Source organism: Maniola hyperantus, chromosome Z, assembly GCF_902806685.2.
Source record: "Maniola hyperantus chromosome Z, iAphHyp1.2, whole genome shotgun sequence".
NCBI lineage: Eukaryota > Metazoa > Arthropoda > Insecta > Lepidoptera > Nymphalidae > Maniola > Maniola hyperantus.
In genome coordinates this window covers 2,384,614-2,403,056 of record NC_048564.1, presented here as the reverse complement: position 1 = coordinate 2,403,056, position 18,443 = coordinate 2,384,614, and the positions used below count along the sequence as shown (strand labels likewise).

Sequence of the window (18,443 nt, the reverse complement as noted above, 5' to 3'; positions counted from 1 at the left end):
ACCTATCAGATCGTTAAGTCGCATATGCACGTAGATACCTGGACAATTTTGTTATGTTGCATGTTGCACAGCAACATTTGCAACTTTGTCTGCATGTGCATACCACTAACGAGCATGGCACAGTTTTTACTGTTTGTCCGTGTTCTTGGCGCTCAAAGTTCGTATTCACACGTGCATACGTGGCTTAACTGACGAACGAATACGTTGGGCGACAGATATACGCCTGGTGAAGTCTATTCAAATATTGGGTTTACAACGGTGGTTAAATCAAAACGATGAATAAAACTCTAAAAGAAAAATGTGTATAATACTATAACAACCTTAACGTAACTATGTAGCTTTTTAGGAAATACACACTTTATACTCGTAATATTAATATAAAATAAAAAAGAACTAGATATACCTAGATATTAATCTATTAAATCTGCATCATCCAACAGGTTCTGGAAAAGAAAAACATTTATTACTTCAGGGTGAAATTTCTCGTTTGCCTTTAGGTATAAAGGCCAACAGAAAAAAACGGAGCGCAAAGTCGCGACTGACTGAGTGACTGACTTATATATCAACGCACAGCCCAAACCACGGAACCACATGAAATTTGGAGGGTGTGTTCTTTGTAAAGAGTAGGTATCCACTAAGAAAGGATTTTTCGAAATTCTACCTCTTCAGTTAATGGGTTAAATGGGGGTTTGAAATTTATGTAGTCCACGCGAACGAAGTCGGGAGCATAAGCTAGTCACTATCTAAATTCAGCTTTACGTACTATGCAATAAATACCGTTGAAATTGCTTTTTATTCATAATCATCATCATCAACCGATAAACGTCCACTGTAGGATAACATAATGTCTATTGTAGGGAAATGCATGGAAAGTCGGATTTTAGGACTAAGTATTTGTGATCTTTTTCTATGGTTCCGTACCTCAAAAGGAAAAACGGAACCATTATAGGATAACTTTGTTGTCTGTGTCTGTCTGTCAAGAAACCTACAGGGTACTTCCCGTTGGCCTAGAATCATGAAATTTGGCAGCTAGGTAGGTCTTGTAGCAAACATAAGGAGAAACATCTGAAAATCGTGAATTTGTGGTTACATCACAAAAAAATATAAATTGTGGTTATGAACTAATAATTAGTGTTTTCAATTTTCAAAGTAAGATAACTATATCAAGTGGGCTAACTATATCATATGAAAGGGCTTCACTTGTGCATTCTAAAATAGAGATTTTTTTATTTATTTTAATGCATCATACTTTTGATGCAAAATGTCGAAAAAATACGACATATACGACGATAGCCTGACTCTCACTTGGACGGTTTTATCTGTATGTTTTTGTCGTGTTTTGTACTGTGTACTGTGTTTGCGCTATGGTCCCAAATAAAAGGATATTTATTTATATATGGATGGATGATAAGTAGTTCTCACCAGTTCCTCGCCGTCAAGCACCATGTCGTCGATCTCGCGTTCAATCTCTTCCATACTGTCGAGGGAGTCTTTACGCTTCTTCTCGATGGCGGGCGCGACGTCTGTCCGGCTTGGCTCCTCCGACGCGCTCGCACTCCCACTGATCAAACATACACTAGGATTACTATAGTTCTTGCATTTCACGAAGGCTACTGACTCATGCTTGTGTTTAATTCGTATCGGTATATGTAAGGTACACTAAATGTGTGCGTTTGACAGCGCTTGCTCGCGACTGATTGGTCCGACATGCACGCACACTTACGCAATGACCATGTAAACGACGCGACGTTACCACAAGTAAAGTTTACTAGCCTTCGTGAATTGCAAGAACTGTACGAGATTTTATCGTCTATCTCGTTAAAGTTGGTAGAATTGGGATGTTGCTATTGTCAAAAAACCGATCAAGTGCGAGTGTTTTTTTAAAACATGTTTGTGATTGGTTGGTGCCTCAAAATGGTTGACGCCCACTGAGATTTTTGTTTCTGTCTTTTGTCTATGGGATTACGTAACAGAGAGATTCTTTTACTAACTTCTTTCCGTGGATAGAGTATTATAGTGATATACTTTTCCGCAGAGAGCATCCATACTAATACTATCAATGCGAAAGTGTGACCGTCTGCCCGTCTGTCTGCTAGCTTTTCACTGCCCATCCGTTCAACCGACTTGTCGTTCCTGGGATTTTCAAATACTTAGATCCAAGCGGACGTAGCCGCGGGCATCAGCTAGTCTAAATGTATAAAATAAAAAGGTGACTGACTGACTGATCTATCAACGCACAGCTCAACCTACTGGACGGATCCGGTTGATCCGGCATGCAAATAGCTATTATGACGTAAGCATCCGCTAAAAAAGGATTTTTGAAAATTCAACCTCTAAGGGGGAAATAGGGATTTGAAATGTGTGTAGTCCACGCGGACGACGAAGTCGCGAGCATAAGCTAGTTACGAATAAGATAGCAATATGTTTAAACCTGTCATTTTATTCTATTCTTTTTATCTATTCTATTTGGTTTAGATTAGATTGTAAGAGATTAGCCAATATATTAAACTAGCTGATGCCCGCGACTTCGTCCGCGTGGATTTACGTTTTTTAAAATCCCGCGGGAACTCTTTCATTTTCCGGGATAAAAAGTAGCCTATGTGTTAATCCAGGATATAATCTATCTCCATTCAAAATTTCAGCCAAATCCGTCCAATATTTTTTGCGGGATTGAGTAACATCCAAACATACACACTTTCACATCTTCTTCTATAATATAAAAATGAATCACTAAATGTGTTGCTGATCGCAAATCTCGAGAACAGCTGAACCGATTTCGCAATTTTTTTTTAATAATATTCTTTGAAGTACGAGTATGGTTCTTACGGAGAGAAAAATTTAAAACTTTGAATCGACTGTTAGGCGGAACGAAGTTCGCCAGGGCAGCTAGTTAAAAATATAATTAGGATTAGGATTATCGAGTTGAAAAAGCGAGCGAGCGAGCTTACTCATTGGCAACGTCAAGCGGCGGTATGCTAAGCCCCTGCCCCTTTAGGTCGGCCATCTCACGCGCAAGGTCGCGGTCGATGTTACACGTTTTGCAGTCGGCGGGAAGGTTGCTGAGTCGCGAGTGGTACTCGTGGCCCACAGACCTCTGGAAATTTTCTAATTCTAGTGATTCCTGGAACGAGACAAAAACAATTTTATTTGTGTTTTTAATCTATATTTATTTATTTATTTTATTTGTCAAAGAACCGCCCACAGAATTACACACTCAAAATTACACAAAATGTTTTTGAGTTTTATAGGTCTCGTGTAACTCAATTTACGGACAGTCACAACGAGCATTAAACAAAAAACAAGTCGTACATTAAAATAACCTAACCTAAACATAAAAAATATACCTAATCTACACTTAAAGGAAAATCTAAATATATAAAAGGAAAAGGTGACTGACTGATTGATCTACCAACGCACAGCTCAAGCTACTGGACGGATCGGGCTGAAAGTTGGCATGCAGATAGCTATTATGACGTAGGCATCCGCTAAGAAAGGATTTTTGAAAATTCAACCAATAAGGGGGTGAAATGGGGGTTTGAATCTTGTCTACCCACGCAGACAAAGCGGGCGTAAGCTAGTCCGTAATAAATTTTAATACATATCAAAAATTGCGGAAACGACAGGGTTTGAATCTGCATCTACATCTGAAGTAAATCTGGAGAACAGTTACTCTACAACATTATCTAAATATATAAAAGGAAAAGGTGACTGACTGATTGACTGACTGATCTATCAATACACAGCTTAAATTTCTGAACGGATCGGGCTGAAATTAGGCAGGCAGACAGTTATTATGACGTATAGATTGGCTGAGAAAGGATTTTTGAAAATTCTACCCTAAGAGGATAAAATAGGGGTTTGAAAATGTATGTAGGGTATGAAAGTCGCGGGATTAAGCTAGTTTGTGAATAATTCTAGTGTTTTTGACAAGTAACAACGTTTACAGTACCCGGCATGAAATATCGACCTTTAGAAAGAAATAGCGATTCCGTAGAGTATTGTCTGCCGTCGAGACCCACAAAACGTCACATAGGTATGAGTGACAGAAACAACGCTCTACGAAGCCGAGATCCCTTTCTAAAGGTCGATGTACAATATTTCCTGCCGACTATTGTACTAAGTAACTTACCTACGAATATTGAAAATGGATGTAGTGGATAAACTAATAGTCTATTTCAACTCCTTTGTTTTTGCTGGAGTGAACTTGACAGATGCTTTATAAATTGGGTCATCGGTATCACAAATACTTATAACAAAGTAAAGTGCAACAATCGAGATTCAGATATCATTTTTAGTAAACAATACTTGAGACAATTGTTCAAATTAATCCAAGTACATTTGATAAGGTAAAACGTCAACTCGGAAACAAAGTAAACAAGAGAATATTGAAGTATTAAGTTATTCTCAATATTAGTATTATTGTTGATTCAAGTAACTGTGCGCGGCGAGCGGCAGCGTCGTAGGTTTTTTTATGTGTGTGTTCCTATATTTTTTCCTCCTAATTTTTTTTTCATTGCCTTGCTCTGTTGGACGAGAATGAGCAGCTTTGGTTTTTTTAGCATTTCCACCTTTAGCGTCAGTCAGATGTTTTATTTGCAATATATTGTGAACTTTTAAAAACAGGCTATTTTTCGCGGTGATTTTTTTTGGTATCTTATTAGTAATCATCAGTACTATCACCTGTCTTCGTTATTGCCAGCGTTTTGGTTACACCCTGTACAATGTCATCGAACTCTTCTTAATTTTTTTTTAAAGAATATTAGCCATGTTAAATGACTAATATTCCCCTTTCCTCTCCAACTAAGCGTCAGGCTTGTGCTAGGAGTAGGTACGACAATAGTGCAACGGGCGGGGTTTGAACCGTCGACCTTTCGGTTTTCAGTCCACTCCTTTACCGGTTGAGCTAAATGCTAAAGCTAAAAAATGTGAGTATATGTATCTTACTGCATATTCTGGGAACAGATTCTCGTATTGTTGGGGGTCGGCGAGCGACTGGCCCGACTTCTTGTTGGTCGCACTGACGGATTCCCGCCACAGCTTCACTACTTCCGTCATTTTGGAGGGAATGTATGACCTGTCGAATAAAAATTACAATATTACATCTGGGGAGCGATTACGATAAATGACAGCTACAGTGGGACCATCGCAATGACCTTTGATTGGCCGACACTCGCTCACTATTGGCTATAATGCATTGTTTCAACAAGATTAGCATAAATTCAGCCAATCACAATTACAGTTGCGATTGTAATATTTTTTTGGCTCATAATGGCATAATGGCAAATGGACGGAGCTCCCCAGTCTTTGGAGTCTAGTCTATAAGACTATTACTTGCTTTAACGGTGAAGGAAAACATTGTAAGGAAATTTGCATGCAAGAGAGTTTTCCATAATGTTCATAAAAGTGTGCGAAGTCTACCATTCCGCATTTGTCAAGCCTCCCATTTTGAGAGAAAACTTGTGCTGTCCGACCTGAGGATGATTTTTTAAATTCATTATAGGCGCACGCATGACCACGATCACGCCTGGGAAGTGATGATGCGGCCTAAGATGGGACGCGTTTGCCTAGAAGGTGCCTATTCACTCTTGTTTTAAAGATACCCGGATTATTCCATTTTGAGAATTCCCAGATTGCCCCTGCCGGAAAACGAACCCTTCCCACTGCGCCAGACAGGATCTCACCTGGCGAAGAAAGCGGCCTCGGGCAGCTTATTTCTGCTGATGAGCAGCTGCAGACACGCGTCCAGGTCGTTGAGCGTGAGGTACGCCACGAACGCGATGTTGTCGCTGCCCTCCTGCGCCGACATGCGCGCCACCGCGCCCAGCAGCTCCTTGTCCCCTGGGCAAACCATTCACATGATATTACAGTCCCAGCGTAAACACATTACTAAAATCTTCAATCTTTTATTTCAAAAAGGAGCAACCCCCAAAAATTAGTTGGGAAAACTGATGTTTCTAATAATGGTTAAAAATTCCGCAGTCAATTTGAGACTTGCCTTTCAAAAGCACTTGTAAAAGTTTATTTGAATCAAAATATATTCTATTCTATTCTACGCAACTCCGAATTACAATCGCGACGTCAATTTTACGCTTCTTAACTTAAGCAGGTTTAGATTAGCAATAAAACTTGCAGAAGTTAACTTCCGTAAGCTATTCCTACCGTGTAAACAATCACGTCAAGCTCACTTCCGCAAGTTTTGTAATTTGCTGGACTTGCCGCAAGTCACAAATGTATGTACGTGTACAATATTGCTCGTAGTATAAACAGTTCTGCAAGTACTTGCGGAATAACTTGCAAGAAGTTCTTGCTAGTCTAAACCTCGCTTTACATACGTCTTAATTTGCAATGTAGATACCCGTGGTGACGGCGAAGAGCAGCAGCGCGCTGTAGTCGTGCGCGCGCTGGTAGCAGGTCTTGGTGAGCGCGGTATCGGCGGCGGCGGCGGCGGCGGCGCCCAGGCGCGACCAGCGCGCGGCGGCCGAGCGCGACACGCCGCCCTCCGCACCCTCCGCCGCCGCAGCCTCCTCCGCCAGCTGCATGGCGCGCTGCAGCTCGCCCAGCGCCAGCGCCAGCTCGAACTGGTGCTCCGGCTCCGTCGACACCGCCAGCGCTTGCTGTTTGAAACCCTGCACGACACATATTACTATCAATTCGCCTCGACCCAAAGCTTCACGCCCTATGAGCTCAACACACCTGTTCTGTACCTCTTTTTAACTGTTCTAGGAGGACTTTTACCAACCAAATTAAATTTTCTATATTTGTCCTTTCCTTGTCAACCAAGGAATCAACTCGATGAAAAGTGACACAACTTAAGACTCCACAGGACAGTAAATCATATTATGGACCTGATTATTCCATATATGCCCTTTGGATCGTGGTAAGGATCCACATTCATGTGATGTAAGCAATCGGGGACCTCGCCTTCGCCTTGCTAAGGTTGTCGGTATGTGTCGGCCTAGTTCTGGCTGAGAACATGTCGGTCGTCAGTCGGTACCTGCTTCTCGAGGAAGTGTGCAACGCGCGTGCGGTGGTCGTGCGGCACGGTGGGCAGCACGCGGTCGGCCGTCTCGAAGTCGCCGCGCATCACTGCCGTCTGGTACTCCAGCACCGACAGCAGCAGGGAATACGACACGATGTTCAGCTCCTTGTCATTCAGGTACAACCTGATAAAGAACCATACACTTAGCTATTTTAAAAGGAGTGTACGGGAGCAAGTGGTATGCGCTCATCCATAACAATAGGAAAATCTCTCTTCTCTCGAAAAATTTGAGAGACCAGATTGGTCATAATAACTACATAAATAATAGCGCATCGTATCGGGGTTACATAATCCAATAAAAAGTGCAATAAAAAGACAATTAGGTTAGATGGTTGACATAAAAATTCAGTGTTTGAACTCGCCTGTTCTCCTTGGCGACGTAGCCGAGGATGTACATGGTGTGGTCGAGGTGGGAGATGGTGACGATCTCGCCGCCCACGTAGTAGCTGATCCGGTTCAGCGAGTTGGTGTAGATGAAACAGTCGCCCACCCACAGCCCCGTCTTCACCGTCTCGTTCACCTCGCCTACCACCTGAACCAACAGAATAGATAGTTTGGTGTTAAGCCGGATCTCTTGCATCAAAAAATGTAACCAATCAAACCAAACCAAAGGGGTATACTGCCGTCATAATGAAAAAAGGCACATCTAACATTTTATAAATATGGAGAAAATCGAGTTTAAATTTTTTATTGGTTTTTGGCGAAAAATATCGATTACAATATTATTTTTCGAAAAAAGATGAATTAAAATAAATTCATTTTCACGATTTCTATACGATTATTGAAATATAAGTTTTTATTCTATTTGCATTTATTAAATAATCAACATTTTCTCTTTCAATGTGGCATAAAAAATGAATTAAAGTTATTAATATTACGAATAGAGGGCATAACTACCCAATTGTGGCTTTTCATTCTGACTTTTTGTGAAAAAATATGAAATTATACAATAAAAAGGCATATTTAGTAAAATCATTTTAATAATTATACAAAAAAACAGATAAAAAAACAATTAGGGCATTTAAATAAAACTTTTATTTTGAAAAGGTAACAAAAATTATCGTATCAAAACTTAAAAAATTTACATTTATTAACTGTTACTTAACAAATTAACATAAATTAACTGTAATTATTATCAGTCATCAAGGAACTTATTTGTTTTTTTTTTTAAATAAAAATCACAGTATGGATATTTAATCAGCTTCTAGAAGTTTTAAGATTATCACAATTACAATAATTATTCCGACCATGTCCTATAAACAACATTAAAATAATCAAAATAAGGATAAACCAAAACTATTTCAAAAGTTAAAAAAAAAGCTTTCATAAAGAAACTTATTTTTTAATAAAAATCACATGATGGATATTTAATCAGCTTCTAGAAGTTATATGTATATTGATGTTTGTTAAATATGGCACTAGCGAGAAAAGATTGAAATTATTTTGCTATAATCCGCCTACAGAAAAAATCTGTATGGTCAAACATGCAGTTACAAGCTAAACACCGCTTATAATGCTAACGTTATAAGTTTTGCGCTTTCTAATAGTTCCTTTCTTAGTCAGTTGAACATGGTTTGGTTCTTTGTCTGATTCTTCCGATGATTCTAAAATTGTTCTTCCTGAAACTGGCTGCGAACATGGTATAAAGTCTTCTGAGTCAGAACCATCACTATCGCTGCTTTTCTCCAGTACTTTTGGTAATTCGTAATTTTTATCCAATACTGAGTCATCAGAATCAAAATCTAACCCTGTATCTAACACAGAGTGCGGCACCACAACATGCTCCGAGCTTGATGCTTGCACCGAGTGTTGAACGCCACGTCTTGTTGACGGCGCGGGAGACCATTCGCCTACAGAATTATTATTGCGTAAAGCAGCACTAACTAATCTTGCGCTTCGTGATTCCATATTGCTGAAAAAAGAATCAAGTTTATTTTGTAGTATAAACGGACAGAATCCAGTTAACAATTATTGCGTGTCTCGTATTCTAAATTATTTACGATACAGTATACCTACTAAAAATGTCATCATATTTTTAAAACCAAATCGCAATTAATCACTCAAAAATTTCGTCAATAAATACTAATAAATCATATTATTGTGTCACAAAAGAAGTTTTACATAATAAAAGCATGCAAATGTAACAAAAACTTAATCTTACCATCGCAGCACAGACAAGCGTGGACTCGCCGAGACATGTCAGGCACAACTGGCGGGATTCGCTTCATACCTCGACCCCCTCACTTCACCTCTAGTCAAAGATTTTTGGTAGTATAGGCATAACTGCTAGTTATGCCTTTTTTTAAATTAAATGTCAAGGTCTAGTTGGTAAACAAATTAAACCAAAGAGCACATCTGTGGTAGTTATGTCTTTAATATTTAATGCAGGTCAATTATGCCTTTTCAAGTAAAGTGCATATGTGAAATTTGACGTACTATTAGTCAGATGTGATCTTTTTACGTACACAAACATGAAAAGTAGCTCAGTTGTGCCTTTTAAGCTTACGGTATTTTTGTTAATCTTGTTCCTAAAATTGTACAAAAAATATTGGCAGATGGGCCTTTTTTTCTGATTCCGAATATGTATATAACTCAATTTCGGAAAAAATGTTAGTTGTGCCCTTTTTCCTTATGACGGCAGTATAGGTTTAGTAAAAACTGTCATACCCCTTCCAGGTTAGCCCGCTTCATCACTAACCAGGTGAGACTACAGGGTTAACTAGTAAGTATCTAAATATGAATAAGTAGAAAACTAACAAAACATTGGATTGGATAACTATTAATTTTCGCGAAGTTTATTTTTAAAACCCGACTGCAGTTTGCACTGCCCGCACATAAAAGAGCATAAAATCCGCAATTTTGATTTCTGTCAATTTTATGTACCCACAGTCACACTCACACATGCCATCAAGACAAATCTAACGACGTAATAATTAAGAGTAGTTACGAGCGGACGCAGGAACGGACATACATCTATAACAATATTATATAGAGGTAACGTTTTTAAATTTGTTAGTAGGGGGTAATTTCTGTAAGTACGGAACCGATTATGAAAGTTCTTTCACCAGTAGAACGCTACATTATTCCTGAGTGACATAGGCTATTTTATTATCAAGAAAAAATTATAGATCCCTACGAAAATTACCCGAAGCTCGTGCGAAGCCCGGCTTCGCCGCAGTCAGTATAACATTGTTATGCACTGGCTAAACGTCTCACCTCGAAAGCGTCTTCGATGCCGTCCTCAGTGACGCTGGCGTTGGTCTCGCGCGCTCGCGCCACCACGTCGGCGTTATACTTCAGCACGTAGTAGGCTTCGTCGCTCGCCAGGCACACCAGGTTGCCGCTTTCGGACCAGAACACGTGGCGCGGCTGGATCTCGATCCTGCAAACAACATACTTCTGTATTCATCTACCAAACATTACTACAAACCCTGTGAAACGATGTTGTGTAAGGGTGATTACGAGGTATATTAGGTGAGAATACCTTATCCGTGAGAATATCCTAGTTATCTACGACATACATATGTCATGAGCTCCCATACAAAACAAAAAGGAACGAAGGTATTTTCAGTGTGTAACCGCTCTAAGGGTGATCAATCAACATTGAGCTATGCTATGCTGTGCTCAGCTAAGTTAACTTTCTAAAAGAAGACGTTTAGAAAATTGGAAATGTTATAATAAAGCTTAAACTAGCCTTATCTGATTACTGTACAAATTCTATCCTTTTCCACTTGGAGCATTATTATAGAGATAGCTATATATTTACATCTGCAATGTTGTAAATTGAGATAATTAGCCGCACTGTTAATTTTAAAATAGTATAAATAAGTTACCTTCTGATGAGCTCGAGGTTCTCCCAGTCGTAGAAGGAGAACGCCATCCCACTGATGGACTTGACACCCAACATGCAGCCGCCGAAGATGCCTGCCGATAAATTCAAAATCAAAAACTTTTATAGGGCTAACTAATGACCTGCCAAGGAATGCCCGGCCAAATTTGCTGGACCCTTTTTCTCAGTTCGGGGCGCGTTTGGAACCCTCGTAGCTTTACTTTTAAATTGATTTTAAATTATCACTATTACTCCCTCACCTATTTCACTTTCTAAAAGTAAGTAACGTAAACAAAATCATGACAGGACATTTAAAGCAAGTTAGATGAAAGCAATGACTTTATACCATAAATTCTATATATAATATATCTCTGTTTGTTTGTCCCTTATGCTGGTGTATGAATCACAGTCGTTCAATTGATATACATGTCTCACTAGCTGATGCTCTTGATGAGGGGATTTTGGTTTTTAAAAATTCTGTGGGGACCATTTGATCTTCCGGGATAAAAAGTAGCCTATATGTCATTCTTTAGGTCCCTATTCCTTTTTTCTTTTTGAGATACAGAATCCTAAAAAAAAGTGGGACCGACCTTCAGCTCCATAGGCGGGCTTGAAGCTCTTGCGCTCTTTGAAGTTCTTGAAGACTTTGACGGTGCTGGAGTTCTCGAGCGTGGCGTACTCGGAGCTGTCGAGCGCCCACGCGAACTCCTGCGCTGCGCCAAACGCCTTGTTGCGCAGCGCCATGGATGTGTAGATTATGTATTCACCGTCGCCACATACCACCACGAACCTGTATTTGATCCGTATTCATTACACGCCTGCTCAAAAAGGGATGGTAATGCTTTCAGTTAATATACACTGTGAACTTATACACTTAATATACACTGTTAACTTTTGTTGCCTAATTGGATGTTCGCTTCTGATGTTTGCAGAGTAAGTGGGACAAAAAGTTTTTTGACAGACAATTTTTCATATCATCCAGATAAATCTTCATCAACCATAATCTCAACCCATTGCTGGCCCAATAAGATCGGTTCTTCTCGGATCGGCAGACTTCATAGACTGAGAACATTATGGAGAATTCTCAATCATGCAAGTATCCTCTTGATGGTTTCCTTTACCGTTAGTGACAGCTATTAGATATGCCAAACGATAAAATGTTGACTCAAATAATTTTGTATTCTGACCTGCCATTCGGGTTATGTTGAATCGTTTGCGGGTAGATTTCGCAGGAGCCCATGTCTTTGGCCACCACGGGAACGCGCTCGCCATCTTTGATTTCCGTGCCTGGATACATAACGTATACAAGATGTTATAATGCAATTCAACGAAAAATAGGAATGATTCCGCGATATTGTGATGTTTTCATTGGAAATATATACTGGTTTAACACTGGTTGCACTTGAATAGGTTTATAGAAATGCATTTAAGTATTCATGTTGTATTGAGTAAAAAAACCAAATCACTAAACTATTTTGTATTTGTTACAGACAACAAAGTGATCCTATAAGGGTTCCTTTTTTGGAGATACGGAATACTAAACAAGGAGATCGTAAACGCATACCTTCCGGCAGAGCTTTCAGGTTGACCTGCTGCATCTCCGAGTGCTTGGCCCAGATGATCTTGCCTCCGTTCACGTCCATCGATATCGCCGGCTCCTCTCTGCCCACCTTGATCATTATCGTTCCTTCATCATAGCTGTCAAACAAATACATATTTCATTGAAAACCACGAAGTATATTGCGACAAGGCTCTATTAGCACTCAAATGACATTGACAGGGAGGCGCTGTTGGAGAACAAAGGCAGAAATTAGAATACCTATTTAAACTTGTCGCACTGTACAGGTTTTACTTCCAATATCTATTTTGAGAAAATATCTACTGTCTATCATTTGCCTAGCGAGAGATCGGAGCTTACTGTAGGGAGTCCAGCGAACTGCAAAGAGCTGCATTGAAATATGCATAAAAAGTAGTTACGGTAACTGCAACCTGTCGCTACTAGATGGCATGAACAGTCGCTGAATCTAAACATATAAAAACGAAAAGGTGACTGACTGACTGACTGACTGATCTATCAATGCACAGCTCAAACTACTGGACGGATCAGGCTGGAATTTGGCATGCAGATAGCTATTATGACGTATTTGCAAAGTGAGAATTTTTGAAAATTTAACCCAAAAATAGGGGTTTGAAATTTGAGTAGTCCACGCGGAAGAGGTCGCAAGCATTAGCTAGTACTGACTTAAATTCTAAAATTTTGCACTGGGCAGTAAGTTAACCGTGACCTAGTGGTCAAAGGCGCTCCAACCGCGATACCCGTGGGAGATATAGGTTCGAATCCTGCCAGCGCCACGATATTTTATATGTATTTATAATTATTCAGAACTTCTATCGGTTGACTACGACGATGCTGAAGGGCCCTCACCCGATAGCAACGTTGTTGGAGCCATGCATAGAGGAGATAGTCCAGACGCGCTCGAAGCCGTAGTTGAGCGAGGACTCGAGGCGATAGGTGCCGGCGTGCCAGATGCGCACCGTGCCGTCCTCAGAGCCCGTTAGCAGGATGGGCAGCTCCGGGTGGAAGCACACTGCCGACACGTTCTGCGCATGCCCTGTACGATACCATACCACACGTCACAATCACGAACTAAATATGTAGTGCAATTTTCATTAGTTTGCTTAAAAGATAAACAAAACGCAGAAACTTTCTCAGAGAAACGCGTTAGCTATGCGATTTTCCTGATACTTTAGAACTTTCATTTCATTGTCAGTTTGCAGTCACAAGGTTAATGCGCCTCTAAAGCATTTCAGCATGAGGTTACTTGTTTAACTTTTAATTAAACTAAGAAAAATTAAGTTATACAAGAATTGAGTCTGATCAAGCATAAATCTTCATACAAATTAAAACAAAAAATTGTGACTTGCCTAACAAACATTACATGTTCTTTATACTTAGCATTTATCTGTTTAGGCAGGGATTTTTTAGTAGTAAAATAATTTTTATGATAAGCATTCAAATACAATCCAAGCCATGAGCCTGTATGCATCCACTGCTAGATATAGCACTTTCCAACAGTGCGCCACCAAACACGGTCCTCCACCTTCCTCATCCACCCACTCGCCGCCACCTTCTTCAGGTCATCGGTCGAGCGGACTGGAGGTCGCCTTACACTGTATTGGTACGTAGTCTCCACTCCAGAACACGTCTGTCCCATTGGCCATCCGCACTGCGACAGAGATTCAAATACAACTCAAACAAATATAAAATGCAAACTATGCCTTCTAGTGTCTGCACGCAGGTCTTGTTCTGGTAGTCCCATATTTTGACGAGGCGGTCATCAGCGCCGCTGATAAGGTAGGGCTTGTCGCCACCGTGGTAGTAGTCCACGCAGTTCACGCCTTTCTCGTGGCCCTCCAGCGTGAAGTTGGAGATCGATGAGCCCAGCTGCCACACCTGTAAAAGTTTATTTCATGTACTGAACAGCAACTTTTCCTAGTTTATTAAGCAATTTGCACAAATGGAGTCTAATGTTCTTATCACACTAATCACATTAATATTCTAAAGGCGATGTGTGTAGTGTATGTTTGTTACTCTTCCATGCAAAAACTACTGGACAAATTTGGCTAAAATTTAAAATGGAGACAGACCCTAGCCATATAGTCTACTTTTTATCCTCGAAAAATCAAAGAGTTCTTATACGATTTTTAAAAAACCGATATCCACGCGAACAAAGTCGCGGTTATCAGCTAGTTTTTGTATACTTACCTGATTTATTTAAATCTGATTATATTTTTTAAAACTGTGACTTTCATTTCTATTGACCAAATGATTTTTATGATGTAAGTATATACAATAGAGCTTTATTGTAAGCCGCACATATCATACCTTGACAGTAGTGTCGAGACTGGCACTGGCAAATGTGTTATTGTCTTTAGGATTGATCACAATCTGCATCACATAGTGGGTGTGTCCCTCGAACACCTGCTGGCAGGCCCAGTTGCGGTCCCAGTTCCAGAGCTTGATCAACAGGTCATCTGCAATCAGGTCACCAAGTAAGGGCAGTGTTCTAAGTTCATTCTAGGTCCTACTTCCCCTTTTTTTTGTATGAATGTAGCATGATTATCCAGTGTGCATAAGTGGGTATTAGTATTGCATTTGAATAAGGTATATTTAATCTAATCACCTGCAGACCTCTCTATTAGCTAAATCTTTTCAATACATACAGGTGGGTGATCAATTTGAGTTTAAGATGATTATCATCTTAAACTCAAACACAGATTCTATCAAAGTGAGTGATTTATTATTTATTTTACATCTAATTGGAATGGCAGTGCCACTTACACTAACTAGATGATCAATGATACATTTAAATACAAACAGAAAAAGATAGAAAATAAAAAACTATAAAACATTCAAGGATTTTGAATGTACAATATGATATATAATGAGTGTTTCACTTACCACTACAAGTTAAAATGTAAGGCTGTGTGGGGTGGATGACAATGCATCGCACATAGTCAGAGTGCGCCTCGTAGGAGTGCACACCCTCCAGTGTGTTGTAGTTGAATACACGGATCTGCATGTCGTCCGAGCCGGTGACCACCCAATTCTTCCTAGGAACGAACTTGGCGGCCCGTACTGGCAGATCGCATACCTATTTAGTATTCATCAAACTAAATGTTAATTCATCAGTAAATAAATAAATATAAAATATTTTTATTCAATTGGGTATTTGCCTACTTTTGAATTTGATAAATATTTTTACTTTATTATAAACTAGGATAAAAATAATGACGTACACTGCAAAAAATATTAAAATCCAACAAAGTTTTACAAAGTTACAGGCATTTTAATTTTGGAGTGGGAGGGTCTTCTATCCCTTTCTCGCAAAACGAAAATTTGTATGAAACCGCACGAAGCTACTATGTCATTACTAGGTGTGACGTCACGTTAAACTTTTACAAGTATTTTTGAATCGTCAGCTGCATACAGATAACACCATGTTTTTGCCTAAGTTGCCACCATGTAAGTTAATTTTTGACAGTTTTAACATTTTGAAGCCAATCGCTAAAGAATTTCAGTTACTCAGAAACAGAAGCGTCCAACAGAAACTTTTACACTGGAATGCATAATCAAGGTACGGTCTTCTTTAGGGGACCGTTCAGAAGGTTGTATATTTTTGACACATGTCATAAAGAAGCCCCTGTCTTGATGAATTCCAGTGTTAAAGAAATAAAAAGGAACTGCAAGTTTTTAACTCTCCTATAAAGTAAATAATTTTAATTTACATGGTTTTATAACTTAAACGATGATATGGAGGTCCTTGCAACAGACACACACACCTGCAGTAGTCATTCAAGTGACAATGTGGCTAATTCCATTGTACACAATCTCTAAACCAAACTAAAATAACACATCTAAATCTAATGCTATCCCTTTCATAATGTTACTTGTGGAACAGGATATCACTACATTTAGACCTGTTAATTTGGTTTAGTTTAGAGATTGTGTACAAGAATGTAAGTCTTTAGTATCTTTGTTGTATCATAGCTTATATGCTAGTTTATTGTGTGATAGCTTAATATGAATAACAATAAAAATGAAAATCTAGTAGAAAATGTTACTAAGGGCCCTTAATAGGGCCTTGTGTACTTTGATAACTCTAATTGGTTTAAAAAGATTTTGCAAATAGGTTGTTGAGCCCAATGATAAGTTGAAAGATATACTAATTATCTTTCATAGCATTGCATCATCATATCCTCAAATTTTTGTTGTGATACAGTATTATGCAATATTTTAATAGAATATGTCATCAGATTATTAAAATATACTAGGCAAGCTATCTATGCAGTGTATTTATTGAACCCATACCATTTTACAAAAAAATTACTAACATAGTTAAGTAATCTCTATATATAAAAATGAATCACTAAATGTGTTGCTGATTGCAAATCTCGAGAACAGCTGAACCGATTTCGCTAATTCTTTTTTATAATATTCCTTGAAGTACAGGGATGGCTCTTACGGAGAGAAAAAATTAAAAAATTGCCTGAAAAAGAATCGACTGTTAGGCGGTACGAAGTTCCCCGGGGCAGCTGGTTGATAATATTTTTTAAATAAACGAAACAATTTTTTAAATAGGAAAACTGATGTGTTTTTTATTTTTGTTTGTTTCTAAATCATATTAAGTACATGCAAAAAAAAAACTACTAGATAAAATCTTAAACCGAAAATTGTTTCTGTACTGTACTTTGTCGAATACATTTTATTATCAATGCTGCAACATTACTGCCACATGTAAAATCTATTTATCAATAGATATACCTACATAATATATAACAATCGAGAGTTACATATTTGGTGGCTAATGAAGTTTCTACTGGGGAAACTTTCAACTACATGTAATGAGAATATTGTGGGCCTGAGGTTATAGGGAAAGTGTTGGTGGCTCACCTCAAATCTTTTGATCTGCGTGTGCGTCTCATAGTTCCATATATTAACGTCGCCGCCGTAGATCGAACAAAGCAGCCATGGCTCGGTCGGATGCTGGTCCACACACTTGACGCGGTCAGACCTGGCCGTCAGCTTCCTCTTGATGTCCAGTCGCAACGGCTTCGGAAACATTACGAACCACGTTAGAAACACGCTCAATTACACCAAACCATTCGCAAAACGACGGTCAAGAGAAGCCGACATACGAATGATGACACTCTACCCACAAATCTTTAACTACGTGGCCGAAATTTCGTTCACACGAAACCAACGATAACAGCTATCCAATACACTTCTTAACATACTAACAAAATTATTCTTACCATTTTTAATAGTTAAAACATGAAAAATTGTCATGCAAATTCTGTGAAACTATGGTAGTTTGACAGGGGGGGTGGACGTGTCACTTTAATTTAGGAATGCCAAACAATTCGGATACGCGTACCGAAGTAAAATAAAGAGTTGCTCAAGTCACGCCACGCTGACTCGAGTACCGACTCGAATACTAGTAGTGCGACTAACTACTTACTATCTGAAAAATTTTAAATCGACCGAAAAGAGTTCAAGTAAAATGTCGCCATTTTCATTCTTGTTACAGCTAGTTCTAGTTTGCACTGCTGGCACTGTTAAACACCCTTGTCTTGTCTAACACCCCTTGGTAAACTGATAGGTTTTGTCTGCTGAGACTGGATTTGGACGGCCATTGACGCCGAATCATAAATACATCTCACCACCTCAATATACCGCCGACTTCAATCGACCTGGCATCTTTGCAATTTCATTCCAGAACAGCCCAAGTTTCGATAGAGTAGAGGCTTTCTCGTAGTCCACAAAGGCAAGAAGACAGAGTGGGAGATCATATTCTTCTGGCTTCTGTATAATCTGCCTTAAAGTGTGTAACTAACTCGGTCTACGGTACTGTAGCCTTTTTGAAAACCAGCCTGTTCTAGAGATTGGAACTCATCAAGTCTTCGAGCGAAGCGATTTGTAAGAACCCTCGAAAACAACTTATATGCATGGCTCAAGAGTGAGATGGGCCGGTAGTTTTTTAATAGCTTCATAACTCCTTTTTTAAAGAAAAG

General features: G+C 39.2%; 1 protein-coding gene and 1 long non-coding RNA gene across 4 annotated transcripts; one reads left to right on the top strand and one right to left on the bottom strand.

The window, feature by feature from the left end:
* Positions 1-282: 282 nt before the first annotated feature.
* Positions 283-17,802, bottom strand: beta'COP (coatomer subunit beta'). 2 transcript variants are annotated; one of them, XM_034983637.2, is made up of 19 exons: positions 17,685-17,802; positions 17,323-17,481; positions 15,331-15,523; positions 14,755-14,903; positions 14,148-14,322; positions 13,294-13,480; positions 12,433-12,566; positions 12,056-12,155; positions 11,459-11,658; positions 10,873-10,963; positions 10,256-10,421; positions 7,402-7,571; positions 6,995-7,163; positions 6,356-6,626; positions 5,682-5,838; positions 4,945-5,074; positions 2,949-3,121; positions 1,423-1,561; positions 283-443 (listed from the first exon to the last, which is right to left on the bottom strand). In XM_034983637.2, exons 1-19 carry the CDS (start codon positions 17,685-17,687, stop codon positions 411-413), a joined length of 2,799 nt encoding a protein of 932 aa, XP_034839528.1. In that variant the 5' UTR covers positions 17,688-17,802; the 3' UTR covers positions 283-410. The 2 variants fall into 2 exon arrangements, with proteins under 2 accessions (XP_034839528.1, XP_069365000.1); XM_069508899.1 differs by lacking the exon at positions 17,685-17,802 and having other exon boundaries at positions 17,323-17,493.
* On the top strand, positions 4,378-6,877 carry LOC138404566 (uncharacterized). Of its 2 annotated transcripts, XR_011238457.1 has the most exons (3): positions 4,480-4,925; positions 5,630-5,761; positions 6,352-6,877. It is a non-coding gene; the product is annotated as an uncharacterized lncRNA (long non-coding RNA). The 2 variants fall into 2 exon arrangements; XR_011238458.1 differs by lacking the exons at positions 4,480-4,925; positions 5,630-5,761 and adding an exon at positions 4,378-4,473.
* Positions 17,803-18,443: the final 641 nt, after the last annotated feature.

Excerpts from the sequence above, each read along its gene's own strand:
- beta'COP (XM_069508899.1), bottom strand. The coding sequence starts at position 17,493 with ATGTTTCCGAAGCCGTTGCGACTGGACATCAAGAGGAAGCTGACGGCC. Across the intron at positions 15,524-17,322 it reads CGCAGATCAAAAGATTTGAG|GTATGCGATCTGCCAGTACG; the intron begins GTGAGCCACCAA and ends AATACTAAATAG. Across the intron at positions 14,323-14,754 it reads GTCTCGACACTACTGTCAAG|GTGTGGCAGCTGGGCTCATC; the intron begins GTATGATATGTG and ends AAACTTTTACAG.